The 14,618-nt window shown below is 48.8% G+C and overlaps 1 protein-coding gene across 6 annotated transcripts in view; it reads left to right on the top strand.

Annotated features, from left to right (window-relative positions):
* The window catches only part of ALPK2 (alpha kinase 2), a 117,067-nt gene that overhangs the window by 75,359 nt on the left and 27,090 nt on the right, over positions 1-14,618 (top strand). For 5 of the 6 annotated variants that reach the window (XM_053902773.1, XM_053902771.1, XM_019463912.2 and 2 more), the window contains 5 exons: positions 956-4,184; positions 7,731-7,878; positions 10,117-10,244; positions 10,362-10,397; positions 13,702-13,976. In XM_053902773.1, coding sequence (XP_053758748.1) covers positions 956-4,184; positions 7,731-7,878; positions 10,117-10,244; positions 10,362-10,397; positions 13,702-13,976 — 3,816 coding nt within the window. Of the gene's footprint in view, positions 1-955; positions 4,185-7,730; positions 7,879-10,116; positions 10,245-10,361; positions 10,398-13,701; positions 13,977-14,618 lie in introns of those variants that run through there. The other variant, XM_019463915.2, reaches the window with a different exon arrangement.

Raw genomic sequence — 14,618 nt, 5'->3', positions numbered from 1 at the left:
CTTCCTCCCTCCCTTCCCTTTTTCTCTCTCTCTCTTCTCCCAACCCTAAGCAGTCCTGAATTTTTTTACATCTCCTGGACATGGTTTGCCTGCCACGGGGCATCTGTTTTAATATGGAAGAGGTGGGACACCTGGGTGGCTTAGTGGGTTAAATGTCCGACCCTTGATTTCTGCTCAGGTTATGATCTCATGGTTTGTGAGTTTGAGCCCTGCGTCGGGCTCCGCACTAACAGCGTGGAGCCTACTTGGGATTCTCCCTCTCCCTCTCTCTCTGCCCCTCCCCGTTCATGTGGGTACTCTCTCTCTCAAAACAAATAAATAAACATTAAAAAAAAAACAAAGTGGAAGAGGTGTTCCAGGATTTTATAACCTTTTTGAGGTAGATATAATTGACAGTGTTGATGGTCCGTCATAACCTCGTTAATTCGTGAAAGGCGGGTTCAAAGGACAGGACTTTCTCCGTTCTTTAGTAATGTTATTAACCAGCAAGCTGTCATATTTGGGGAACAAAGGTTGTCCATTGCTACTTTACAAGCATTGCATATTTCATTTGTTATGATCATGTGAAACGTATCTTTCTGGAAAGACGCCCACAAGTTCTGGTGACCGACTTGATCAAACTAGTTTACATGCAATTTATTCCCATCTTCCCCCCCCCACCCCCCGAGAGAGAAAAGAAATCATTGAATGAGGACTGTCAGAAGGCTTTTTGCTTATAATGGGGAATTTGACCAAGGGCCCCCTGGAACGTACAGTTGCTTAAATTTGCATGTCTCCAGGAAGTCTCTAATAGCTAGAGAGAGTTAGGGGACCAGTGTTTAGATTTCGATCATTCCTGCTACTCTTCTTGTGCGTTATTACAGTCATCAAGGATTAACAGTCTTGGGGTTGCAGTTATGCCCAGTTGCGGGCTCTCTTAGGAACAATTCTATTAATATCTCTTTCATCTTCCTAGGTGCAAATTCAGGAACCGGTCAGGGGGAGAGACACTCTCAGCCGGATGCCAGCCTTCTCAGAGCCTGCTGGGGAGCCGTCTGCCCCTCCTGGGACCACAACAAATTCCTTCCCCAACTTAGGAGGGATGGACGAAGAATACGCATCATTGGCCCGATACCTGGAGCTGGAAAGCTGCTCTCGATGCCCGCAGCACGGAGACAGCCAAGACAGAAAAGACCGCGCACTTGGAAGTTCCTGGGAAGACCTCGGACGTGAGCTGAGCATCCCAGACGCCAGTAATGAAAACAGGTCCCCCCGGGAGCTGTCAGCGCTTCTCCCCCAGGAGGGCAGCGCTGACCCTGGGGAGCCCAAGCCTCTCTCCGTTGCTTCCCCTGAACCCACAGATACCATCACCACTCTGGAAACTGCGTGGGGTGGGCCAAGGGCCAGAGAAGCAGCGTGTGTGTTAGAGCTTCTGGAAGCACGTGGCCAAAGAACATGGCCGACCACGGACTCTCCTGCCGGAGCCTCCCCTGATAAATACTCGCCTCACGAAATTTGCTCCGCGGACTTAGAGTTGGCAAAAAGTCAAAGCGAAGTATCTGATTTATGTTCTCCTGATGACAAGACGCCGGGCGTTCTTTTTCAGACGCGAGGTTCTGAGCCTCCACAGCCGCCATGCAAGAGCGCCAAGGAGCGAGACTCCGCCATGCCCCCTCTTTTTACCAGTGTTTTCACCTGGAACCTTTCACAAAAAGCCAGTGAAGGGGGCACAGGGAAAAACTTAGCGGCGGTGGAGAATTTCACCTCCACGTCGGTCTCCACAGTACGGGCTGGCCAGGAGAGGCCCGGCCCCAGCAACTCAGGAGGCCTTGAGGGAAAACAGCCTCTACGTTCTGAGAACAGCTCTTTTGTGCAGTTGGCAGAAGGCGGCAACGAGGGCCCCAGTAACGGTGGCCCAGACACCACAGACACATCAGCCAGGAATGGCTCAGGTGTAATGTTTCCTCGTGAGACGCCAACGACTTTCACTGCTCATCTGAAGGGTCTTCAGGTGGCCAGGGAGAGTGGGGACACATGGCCCCCAGTTACCATGGCCCCCAAAGTTCACCCAGCCAAATACCTCCCTGTTTCCATTGCCAAGAACAGTCTTGCAGATGGACCCAAGGGGAGCTCACCTCAGGCACCAGATGAAAATATTCTCCACCTCACTTCCCATGCTCAGTTGGGTCATATTTTAAATGATTCCAAAACCGAATCTCTAAAGGAGCCCTTTGGCATGGCTCCCCGTGGACCAGGAGTCCCCATCCACGTTCCTCGGCTCCCAGAAGTAGAGGGCTTCTGTAGCAGCCGCCCTCTCCAGACTGATAACCAGTCTGGAGATAAGAAGAGCCTGACTGTGGACAGGGCAGACAATAGGAGCCTCGAAGAGGATTTCCAAGAAAAAGAAAGTGAAAGAACACAGAGGATCCAGCACGAGAGCTTACCCCCACAGAGTTTTGCTTCCGAGGGTGGTTTCCAAGAAAGGTGGCCCATGACAACTGTTGCACAAGGGGCAATACACCCAGTGCCCTTGGACCACTTGTCGGCAAACTCCAGGGAGGACAGCGGGCAGAGCTCAGACCTGGGGCCTACTGTGTGCAAGGTGGCCCACGCCACCGTGGAAGATGATGGTCAGGCTCTGAGCCACACTCCGCCTCTCTCTGATATCTTCCTGGAAGGCTCCAGAGAGAGTGGGCCAGGACTTTGGAGAGCGGGCAGAAAGCTGAAGATTATAACTCTGGAGGCTCCCATTGCAGAAGACTGGCTCCCAAGACCACAGACGGGTTCTGATTGCAAGGAGTTAGAAGCTGGTCCCGTAATTCCTGACAGGGTCTGGGCTCTATCTGATGTTCTCAAGGCTCACAGTCCTCAGGCTGAGTCTGGCCCGGCCCTTGCTAATAACAGAGAAACCCATGTCAGTGAAAAACGCGCCAGCCGTGCATATTGGAGTAGCCTTTCTTCCCAGTATTTGAGCCAGCCCAGACTCCTGGAGTCATCTGTGGATCCTGTAGACGAAAAGGAATTACCCGTCACAGATTTGTCATCAGAGACTTCCAAAACCGGAGAGAAGGAAAACGTGAGTAAAGTGAGTCAAAACCGAGAGGAAAACCAAATCAAGGATCATGCTGCCTTCTTTAAACAGTTTCTGACCTGCCCTAAAATCGTAGAATCCTCTGTAGACCCCACGGATGAAGCAGGTGTGGTGGTGTGCACCAGGGCTGGGACACCAGGGCCTTCTGAATCCACACCGGCTATCATCAGAGAGGAGAGCAAACTGAACGATGGGAACATGGGCCAGAGACTGGAAGTCCAACCCGCCATCTTGCAAGTCCCATGTCCTGACGAAGGTGGGGAAACCATTCCAAGTGGATGTGGAATAAGTCAAATACAAGAAGGCAGTAAGAGAAGCTTAGGGGAGGCTGAACAAAGTAAAAACAACAAAGCAGAACCTGTTTTCTCCACTTCACCTCCTTCTAACTGTCTTGCAGTGATGACTCATGCATCTGTTGGCGTGGATAGTCACAACTCCACAGGTCAAGTTCACGACGTCCCCGAGAATGATTTAGTTGAGCCCAGAAACCGCCAATATGCACGTTCTGACTCGAAGGAAAGGGAAGCTGTTGAGAGTGAGTGTGGGAAACCTTCACCCTCTTCTAGTGGTCTCGCTCGGTTGCCCTGTGCTTCATCTCCCAAAGGAAACACTGCAGACTTTTCAGTAAGCCACACAATTCGGGAACCTCAAAGAGAGGAGCCCCGCACTGGGGAAACCAAGCATGTGAGTACCTCTGGCTCTCCAGCAGTGACCTCGGCATCTGGTTCAGGTGAATGTGCCTCAGAGAAAGCTCCTGAGATATCACAGCACCCATGTCAACAGGGCTCCAACCTGGGCTATGGGAGAAGAACCAGGGAAGAGAATCTCGGTCACACGGCAGCCCAGACCCTCAGATTCCCAAAAGCCCCACCAGCAGGGAGTGGCTCAGAGGAGGTCAAGAAGCCAGAAACCTCAGGGGGTGGACATTTAGCTGAGGGGGTAAAGAAGAAAATTCTGTCCAGGGTGGCCGCCCTGAGGCTGAGATTGGAAGAGAAGGAAAATGTCCTAAAGAGCTCAAGCTTTCTTAAAAAGATTCCTAAACTCGAAACACCGGCATCATGCACAGAGGAGGAAAAAGACGCAAAAAAGCCACCTTGCAAAAGAGAAGGGAAAGGTGAGGTGCTGTTGCTTTCTGTCGTTGGTAACGTTTGGGTTTGTGAACCAAATGTCTGGTGTCCTTCTGAGTCCTCTGCATTTAAGGTGAGGGTCCACTGGATAGGCATTGGTGGCTTGGCAGTGACCAAATGGTGGCCTGGCCTGTATGCTCGTGGTTCTCAAGCTCCACTGGCCTCACATCCCCTGCAAGGCTCGTTGAAATGCAGATCGTTGGGCTTTCCCCTCCAGAGTTTCCGGTTCAAGGTGTGGGTTCGAGAAAGTGCGTGTCTAACAAGTTCCCAGGTGATCCGGAGAGAGAATCACTGAATAGGCTGCCTGTGGGTAAGTTGAAATCGAGGGAGTAGGATTAAGATGACTTTCTGTCTCATTACCCTTTAAAAAATATTTTAAAAGATAAACAGAAGCGTTCATCAGTGTCACTAATTAGTATAATTCAACAGACCACACACAGCAAGCAGGATTTACGGAAGTAAACATTCAGGGATAATTTGGGAGCCTCTTTTTTAATTGGTGATTGTCATTAACAGCAGCTTACTTGAATCCCGGGTTTCCTTCCGAATTTGAGCGTAACGTTTCTTTCCAGCTCACCCTCCTCTTCATCTGAGTCGGAAGCGCCCTCTGAAACCTCCGTTCCAGGTTTCAGGCCACGTGAGGCTCAGGGCCCTGGCAATTTCGGTCACTTTTGTGCTGCGGGGGGGGAGGAGGGGGGCGTCACATGACCCCAAGCTCCATCCCTTAACCCAAATTTTAGCCTCTTTCATTTCAGAGCTCTTTTTTCCCTTCCCACGGGTGGGAAGAGTCAAAAGAGAAGACCCCGCAGTGAGGTCGTGGAGCTGCGTGTGGCAGAGCCCGACGCTGGGGCCCCCTTATACCCCAAAGGGGGGGGGCAGGGCTTTTCTCCTTCCTGAGTGTTCAGACCTCCACACGGGCGCTCATTATTCCCAGCACACATCACCTAGGCCCTCAGCGCCCCCTGCAGCCAGGAGGAAATACAAAACTACCTTCTGAAGAGTTTTGGGGGGCACCCAACCAGTTTTCTAGTATATAGGTTTTAAAACCTATTTAGGGGCGCCTGGGTGGCCCAGTCGGTTAAGCCTCTGACTTCAGCTCAGGTCATGATCTCGCAGTCTGTGAGTTCGAGCCCCGCGTCAGGCTGTGTGCTGACAACCCAGAGCCTGGAGCCTGCTTCAGATTCTGTCTCTCTCTCTCTCTCTCTCTCTGCCCCCCCCCACCCCGCTCACACACACTCTCTCTCTCTCTTTCTCTCTCTCAAAAATAAACAAAAGTGAAAAAAAAAATTTTTGAAACTGCTTTAAAGACAACAGAGCAGTATTTTAAAAGATCTCTGAAGTGGTTTCAACCCTAAGGGAAATGTCTATTTGGAATCCTTGTCCGCGGTTATCCGAGTTACTATGGGAACACAGACTATCCGGAAAAGCAGAAGCTGGCAGAGTTTGCTCTCAGAGACTGCGTGGCTTCCCTGAGCACTGCATTCTGGGAGGGGAGCACTGTCACACCAGAGACCCCTTGGGGAAGGAGTCTGTGTGTGTGTGTGTGTGTGTGTGTGTGTGTGTGTGTGTGTGTGTGGTGGACAGAAGCACGTGACTCAGAGGACTCAAAGAAATAAAACTGAGTAACCTTTCTTGGGGACATTCACAGCTGTGTACTCACCTGGTGGGAGGGGGCTGCTCTATCCTTTCCCATCAACCCTTGACCCGAACGTGCACAGAAGAGGAACCTAGCCACACTGAAGGCTGTCCTTTATCCATATTCCCCGTTCCATCCGATACAAACAGGGGTCCTTCCTAAAGCCCTGAGGCCTCTTGCTCAGAGACCCTCATTTTGCTTTGCTTCCCATTTTTGGCCCTTCCCTCTATCCTCCCAGGTTTCTGGGTTCAGAACTTCTAGTGGGCAATGGACAGAGTTGGCAGCTTTAGGGACATTGGGGTCTCCACAAAACCATCCATGAAGACTGCCACCACATTGTGCTGGAAGGCTCCTTGAGGACTTAAGTTCCAGACGAGGAGGCGGGCTTGGGCAAGACTCTGGAGCGAGAGTTTGAGACTGTGGGCCTCAGTACCTAACGCAGCCAGCCGCGTAGGACCGAATAATCCGAAATGGGTTTTGCCTTCACTAAACTTGGTGTATCTTCTCTCTCTGCCATGATATTGTTAGTGTCTTCAGTTACTCTATAGTGGAGGGATCTGTCCCCTGAGTGGCTCATTAGTACTTCCTGGGAAGAAAACAAGCTTTTAAATACGTTGGCATCAAAGAGAGAGGAGAAGGCACATTTAACCCATCGACTGCTGCCCAGCAGTGGGATCTGAGGTAGCGGGGAAACAAAGCATTGGCACTGGGGACCGTGGGCTTGGCCGGGGATCACACAGTGTTTTGAGTCACCACGGCTGCGGTGCTGTGGAGCTTGGCCTGCACGAGGACGGACACCTCATTGCCAGGAACCCAGCCAAGTCATTCTGCCCACCTGGCGGGGCCAGCCGTCTCGTCTCGTTCTGCTGTCTGTGCTGCTGCCCCGTGGCTGTCCCGAGGAATGACACACTCAGCCGGCCTGCAGTGCCCTGATCCCTGATTTTAAAAGGTGATATTCAAGGAGCTCAGCCCAGCCTCCCCCCACCCCGTGCCCCACACACCAGGGAATTGTTTCCTGATTGATCGTGTTTCATTCAAGGAGACACGTCTGTCTCTTTTGCTGATGAAATCGCTATCAGACATCACTGCAATCTGCTCGGATATCTTCAGCAAAGATAGCTGATCAAGGGGAAAGATGGGGGAGAATTATTCACTAAATATCTTATTGTTGCTTTGCCTTTTATATCTGGGGGCGTAACCGCAATTACTTGGATAACCCGGATTTTGTCCTGCTCCCTAAGCCCCAGCTCTGATTTTGACCTGGATTACCTGGCGATCATTTAAATACGGCTCTATTTGGCTCAGGGTTTATAGACTAGGTATCCACAATCCCCAAGCCTCTTCTTTAAAAAAAAAAAAAAAAAAAAAAAAGCCTCTCACATTCTACTTCATTTCGTGCATTCTAGATCTCACTTTGGGACTTTAATTTTTGTTAATGTTTATTATTTTTGAGAGAGAGAGAGAGAGAGAGAGTGCACGCGTGAGCAGGGAAAGGGCAGAGAGAGAGGGAGACACAGAATCCGAAGCAGGCTCCAGGCTCCGAGCTGTCAGCACAGAGCCCGACGCGGGGCTCGAACTCACAAGTTGAGATCATGACCTGAGCCAAAGTCAGACGCTTAAATGACTGAGCCACTCAGGTGCCCCACTTTGGGAGTCTTAAGTAATGCAAAATGAGATTTTTCTATTAGATTGATTTGCTCATTTTCTGAATGTTTAGGCAAGTCACATCTTCCCTCAGACACTTGGTTTCCTCGTCCATAAATTGAGGGGGATAATTATCCCCATTCTTGGGATTGCTGTGAAAATTAAATGCAATAAAATGGGAAAGTCTTCTGGCCACTGTGAAACTCTCTGCCACTATTGTAAGAACACTGACCTGAAACTCTCTCGTTTCCAGCTCCCATATTACTAAAAAAGATCCAAGCCGAGATGTTCCCTGACCACTCTGGGAATGTAAAATTAAGCTGCCAGTTTGCAGAAATTCATGAAGATTCTACGGTCTGGTGGACAAAGGATTCAAAGTCAGTAGCCCAAGTGCAGAGAAGGTGCGATATTTGCCTGGTTACTTTTCATGGTTGTTGCTGGTTTCACAACGTAGTTCTAAAAGAAAATAGTGATAGGAAGTAAAAAGGAAAATTGAAGCTGAAACCCCACTCACTTAAGTATCCAAGACAAGTAAGGAACGAAGACAGAGGTCTAGACAGGGAAAGCAGGGAAGGGTTCTTAGGCTCTGCCACCCCCGAGTCTTGTGGCCTCAAAAAATCATGAAATGTGTCACGATGCTTTTAAAATCAGGGGAACATGATGGGGCGCCTGGGTGGCTCAGTCATTTCGGTTTCTGACTTCGGCTCAGGTCATGATCTGACCGCTCGTGAGTTTGAGCCCCGTATCGGGCTCTGTGCTGACAGCTGGGAGCCTGGAGCCTGCTTTAGCTTCTGTTTCTGTCTCTCTGCCCCTCCCCTGCTCATGCTCTCTCGTGCTCAAATATAAAATAAAACATAAAAAAATAACTTTAAATCAGGGGAACATGCCAAATCATCTTCTAGTCTGAGGTTCCACAGTCCCAAGATGATAGAGCTCTCTTCTGTTTGTGAATCTGTGTTTTTTCTCTTTCACAAATTCCTACTAGCCTGCCAAATTTCAAAGCTAAGAAGGAGTATCCAAGGGGAAAAAAAACAATCCATGAAGTAATAGAAAGTAGCAGGTATTGAAGGTGATAAGTAACCATTTCTGAGATGGGAAAAGCCGTGTATTTCTGGGGCCCTAGGTTAGAAGAGGAGAGGAGAGGAGGGGAGGGGGGAGAGAGAGAGAGAGAGAGAGAGTGGGAACCATTGCCGAGAGTACCCGTGTGGAACAAAGCTGACGAATGGCTCCCTAAGCGCCTGGCTGGCAATAAATGCTTGTTCACGTGAGCCGTGGGCCATGGGCTTCACCCAACACACCTGAGGGAGTGTGGCTTATTCTAAAACAGATCACCTGGCTCAGTGGGCATAACTCAAGCCCCAGCTGCTTCTTTCTGCTGAGGGAAGTCCCCGTTCAGCTCCCTGAGTCACGGGAGGTGTCCTGTCCCCTTAATCTCGTTGCAAGGAGCCTGAAAAAGGAAGGAAAATCGAGTTTTTTTGTATAACTAAATCAAATACGTTTGCTTGGAGCATACGTCTGGAAATTATGCTCCAAATGCCATAGTGATGCCGGATTCGAGCTGTAATTTCTATAACATCCCTCCAGAAAACCTAACTGGATTGTGACAGATGGAATGAGGCCACGCAGCCTAAAACGTTGCCATTACCCTGCCTGTCTTATGTATGGCTTAGGAAGGATGATAATGGAGAATAAGTGGCTTGGCTTAAAAAAACAAAAACAAAAACAAAAACAACCAAGACCACTCCCTAGAGCTTTATAAAAAGAAGCACTAATCATTCATTTAAAGCACTTTCTGTAGCTGTCAGCCAAGGGTAATTAACCAGTAGGGTTTTTGGCCATCTTGCTCTGAGCTCAGACTTGGCATTTGAATCTTTTGGGTCCATTTTCCATTTGAGATGTCTTTAGAAAACCTAGCCTCCCTGTAGGGAGCGTACATTAGTAGGCCTGCCATTTACTGGTGACATGTGGCCTGGCCTTTACACTTGACCAACGTTGGCTTCATTTTGTCTGGGCAGCACTGAGCTGGGAGCACCCATTTGCCTTTTCTTCTTCTCCTCCTCCCCCCTCCTCCTCCTTCTCTTTCCTCACCACCACCACCACTGGTTTTTCTGTTCGTGGCACAGTGCCTGGAACTTAATAATTTGGGGCGGGTGGATGGATGGGCAGTATTCACTAGAAGAGTACCCTATTCAAAAACACCCTCAGCCATGGGTCCTTATTTACAGCAAAGACCCCCTTTCGCTTGTCCTATATTGTGTCTGTGTTTAGATTTGGTTTAGAGCCTTCAGGTCTCCTGGGTCAGTAACGTAACTGAGGTGAATTCTGAGCAGAAACGTTAATGACGGCCCCCAGAATTCACATTTCCGGTTCTTGGCTCTGCAGATTACAGCCAAGGCTCCCAAATGGTTTTGATTCCTATTGCCTATTTGGAGAGAGGATGTTAAAGCAAAATTGCACCAGTCATCTCCCACAGATAAAAATGAATTATGCAAACAGCTTATCGAGACCTTGTTCTTTAGCCAGCCCACTAGCCCCAAATGTTAGGGCAGGGAAGCACCTGTTCCTTTCTCCTTAAGTGTGTTAGAAAAATGCAGCTTCAGAACGATGAAGCGTTCCAACATTCACGTCCCCTATTGCAGGGCAGACGACACCTCGGCTGTGTCCTTGGCCATCGTCCAAGCCGGTCAGAAGGACCAGGGCATCTACCGTTGCTGCATCAAGAACAGTTACGGCAAAGCGACCGCTGAGTTTAACCTTACCGCTGAAGGTAAGCCTCAGCCTCTCCATTTCAGGCGATAAACCACGAGACACCCCCCCACCTCCCCAGCCCCCGTCCAGAATGCCCACTTGCACTGAAGACCCTCTCTTCTTTGTCTTCTTCTAGTTCTGAAACAACTTGCGAATCAGCAGGATATTAAAGGTAAGCTGACCCGAGTTGGATGTCCAAGGACATGGGCCACTCCACAAAGCGAGAGCTCGCTCCTGGAATCAAGGGTTGAAACAATATCCCCATCGACTCTTCCAACCAAGTAGGGGAGAGCGCAGGAATGACTGGGAAATGAATGACAATTCATGAGCTATCTCAAGCTGGTGGCGAGGCCTGGAATAAGTGCGTGAGGCTACCAACGTGCAGAGGTGTAGTATTTATGAAAGATCAGACTGGGGCGCGCAGTTGTCGAGGATGTGTCGGTGGGGGCCTTGGGGTCAGACTCCTTCCTTTAAGCCTCAGGCTTGCGTCCAGCCCCTCTGCAGCGGGTTTTCAGCGTCTGGCACTGACACAGCCTGGTTTGTTGCTTCGGTTTACTTCTCAGTTTGACTCACTAAGCAGATTCCAAAGACAGTCAGGTGTCCTAGGAGAACCCCATTCCTTCGCATCTTCCTGGAAATGAAAGATGAGTTTTGGTGCTTTCCTTTGGCATTTTGGCACTGGTCCCGGTCCCCTTGATCTTTCGGATGAAGAAGCCTCAAATAACTTCTTTATCACCTTTCTTATTTGGTGATAAACATTTTATTAGTTGAATTCTCCAGAGGAGGAACAAATAACATTTTACAGGCTGGGCTCTAATTAAAAACTAATAAAACCCAGCTCGTGGGAAAGCCCAAAAATGAATGATGGTTCAAATAAAACACAAGCTAGCACAATTTAATGATCGCACATGGGGCTTTCAAAGGAAAGTCCTAAGATTTATTTTTTTCCTTTCACTGTTTTATCTTTGTTAAGTAGACTTTCTGTTGGAAATTATAGACAAGATTGTTAATTATACCCAATACAGTACTATGGAAAAAAAATTACCTTCTTCTTTCTAAGCACACAGTCGGAAACAACTTTTGTATTAAATCTGATGCATTTTTTTAAGTACTCAGTGCAGTTGTTGTTGTTAATAATAATTGAGTTTTAGGAATTTGGGGATTTTGAAGGAGAATAGAACGGATAAATATAATTCATATTTATTGGGCTGTATACATAAAACACTTCCTATATTCTTTAAGTGGTATTAGGGGCCAAATTGTTAAAATGAAATCATTTGTGTAACTAGAATTAAGATTTGGGTTATATAAAAAGCATCCCTTTTTCTAAGTGATCCAGTTTTTGAATTTAACTTAAAAAGAAACCTATACTCTTCTCTGTAAATTAATTTTCTTTCTAGTTCTGTCACTAAAGATGAAATCTATGATAAATAATCTCTTAAAATTTGCCTGGGGGGCACCTGGGGGGCTCCGTCAGTTAAGTGTCTGACTTTGGCTCAGGTCATGATCTCCCGGTTCGTGAGTTCGAGCCCCACATTGGGCTCTGTGCTGACAGCTCAGAGCCTGGAGCCCGCTTCGGATTCTGTGTCTCGCCCTCTCTCTCTGCCCCTCCTCCGCTCATGCTCTGTCTCTGTCTCTGTCTCTCTCTCTCAGAAATAAATAAACATCAGAGACATTTTTTTTTTTAATTTGTCTGGGACAGTGTCCCAATTGCCTGCCTGTTCCCCTGCTTCTCCACCATAGATCTTTCTAGAAACCTGGGACAGGTTACTTGGCCTGAGGCTCCTGCTCACCATCGTGAAATCCTGGAGGATCTTCCTACACACGCTCTTTCCACAGGCATCTTCAGCACTTTTTCTTTTCTTTTCTTTCTTTCAGAGATGACAGAGAGAGAGAGAAAGAGAGAGAATCCTAAGCAGGCTCTACACTCAGCACAGAGCCCAACACAGGGCTCAATGCCGTGACCCTGGGATCATGACCTGAGCTGAAATCAGGAGTCTGACATTCAATCCACTGAGCCACCCAGGCACCCCCAGCACTTTTACTGTTTGAGTCCCCCTCCCTTTCTTTCTTTCTGCCAATAACGAGGCCTAGTTGTTCATCGATACTCTTGGACAATAATTTTCATCTCTGTATATACCTGTAGTAGCTTGCTTCAGTCACTGGCTGCTCTTCAAACACGTGACCTGAAAATATTTTTTTTTTTTTTTTTTTTTTTTTTTTATTTTTGGGACAGAGAGAGACAGAGCATGAACGGGGGAGGGGCAGAGAGAGAGGGAGACACAGAATCGGAAACAGGCTCCAGGCTCCGAGCCATCAGCCCAGAGCCTGACGCGGGGCTCGAACTCACGGACCGCGAGATCGTGACCTGGCTGAAGTCGGACGCTTAACCGACTGCGCCACCCAGGCGCCCCTGAAAATATTTTTAAAAGCAGAGAAAAATGTTTCTCTAAAGAGTCTAAATAGAAACGTGAAGTGGGATTTTCACACGACCTGTGGTTTCTTTCTTCTTTTAAACATTCAGAAAGATGTGAGTCTTCATCGACTTCGAGGATTAAAGGGCGCTAAAGAACTCCAACCAAACTGATTTCGTTGAAAGCTGTCTTCTTCTCTTCTCTCAGCCCACCAGAAGGCTGACCTGTTCATCTCTAGGTTAGAAGGGAACCTTCCGATTGCATCCGTGGTCACCTGAAACGTGGAGAATCCACTATGAGAAAACCCGGTGCTAGAAAAAATTAATTCTACTTTTCTTTTTACACATAAATCCAAAATAATTAGGCTTTTTTTTTTTTCAGTGTCTCCTCAGAGGAGCTTCTTGTTAACGGTTTTGTCCTTGCCTACCTATTTCTTACAGCTACCACAGACATTCTCAACATGGGGAAACGGTATTGCCCCCGAGAAGACAAAAATTGGTTCTTGAGGAGGCAAAAAAACTTACTCTGATTGTGGGTGAAGCACAGATATACACACATAAACGGATATACAGGACCTCTGTGGGATTGAAATTTATGGGGAGGGGGATCAATTAAAAAAAAGTCTGAAAAGACTCCTTTCAGGGGGCAGTCATGAGAAAAAGGGCTGAGAAACTGATCTGTCACGTCTTATCGTTGGTTCCTCCTCCCCGCTCCACACTTCAGCTTGCCTTTAGTTACCTTTCGTGGTCCTGTCTGTATTTTCCAGATCTGTCTAAACTTCTTTTCCTGGTCTCCCCAGTTTGGCCCTCACCAGTTTTCTCCCCTCTCCAGTGAGGTCCACTGGAGCTTCATACCGATCTTCCTGCCTCCTGGAGGACTCGTCCCCCCCACCCCCCTTCTCATCTTTGAGCTGTGCCTCTCTCTGTTGGGAGTTCCGTGTGGTCTCCCCTCCAGGTTCTACAGGCCAGCCTTGTCCTCGTCCCTGTGTGGGAACAACCATGAGCCAAGAAGCAGGATGGGGGCTGGGATATTCTGCCCAACTAAAGGTGAGGTGTGTTTTAGGATGTGAAGAGATTGAATTCAGCCAACTCATCTTCAGAGAAGACTTCCTCAGGGACAGCTACTTTGGGGACCACCTGCGAGGTCAGATCGCCACGGAGGAGCTGCACTTTGGAGAAGGGGTCCACCGGAAAGCCTTCCGCAGCAAAGTGATGCAGGGCCTCATGCCCGTCTTCCAGCCCGGCCACGCCTGCGTGCTCAAGGTGCACAACGCTGTTGCCTACGGGACCAGAAACAACGATGAGCTCATCCAGAGGAACTACAAACTCGCTGCCCAGGTGGGTCCACCTGCCCTACAGAGTCACGTGGGGGTGTGAGGGGGGGGACCCACGAGAGCCTGAGATGAAAGTCAGACTCAGAATTGTTGGGAGTGTCTCCAAGAGGGTGTTTCTCTCCCTTTGGGGTATGGCTGTAAGGGAGCCCCTGGATCAAGCCCGAATGCTGGGAACCATGTCTGAGTTCTCGGGGTAATTTCTTGCCCTCATGCCAGCCAGATGGGACTCACCCTGTGTCTGGAGGCCCCTCACCGGCTCTGACCTGGGCTGGGATCATTTCTGTTTCTAGGAAGCCCCATGAGGTCCTTGAGTCCACTCAGACACAGGATGATGTGGAAGGCGGGGGGTCCAAGCTACAGGGATGCCAGGATTCCCAAGCATCCCCAAGGGCATAGTTTCTAGATTCTTGTTTACTTTATGGAAGGGGGTTGGCTATATTCAGAGGGGGAAGCATGTGTCCTGTTTCTTGCCTTCCTGAGTTTGGGTCAATGTTAGCCTATAAGCTATGAAGGGAGACTGATCCAAGGCTCTAGCTAAGCTCCCATCTCCCTGTGTTATTGAGTCACAGAACCTTGAGACAAGAAGAGAACATGGGCTTCCCTCCCTGCCTCCCACTTTGGTCTGAGTATTTCACTCTTGACACCA

This window comes from Panthera pardus, unplaced genomic scaffold, assembly GCF_024362965.1.
Source record: "Panthera pardus isolate Hobbes unplaced genomic scaffold, ASM2436296v1 HiC_scaffold_15, whole genome shotgun sequence".
Lineage (NCBI taxonomy): Eukaryota > Metazoa > Chordata > Mammalia > Carnivora > Felidae > Panthera > Panthera pardus.
Note: the sequence above shows the minus strand (reverse complement) of the source record. Positions and strands in the feature narration are given on the sequence as shown.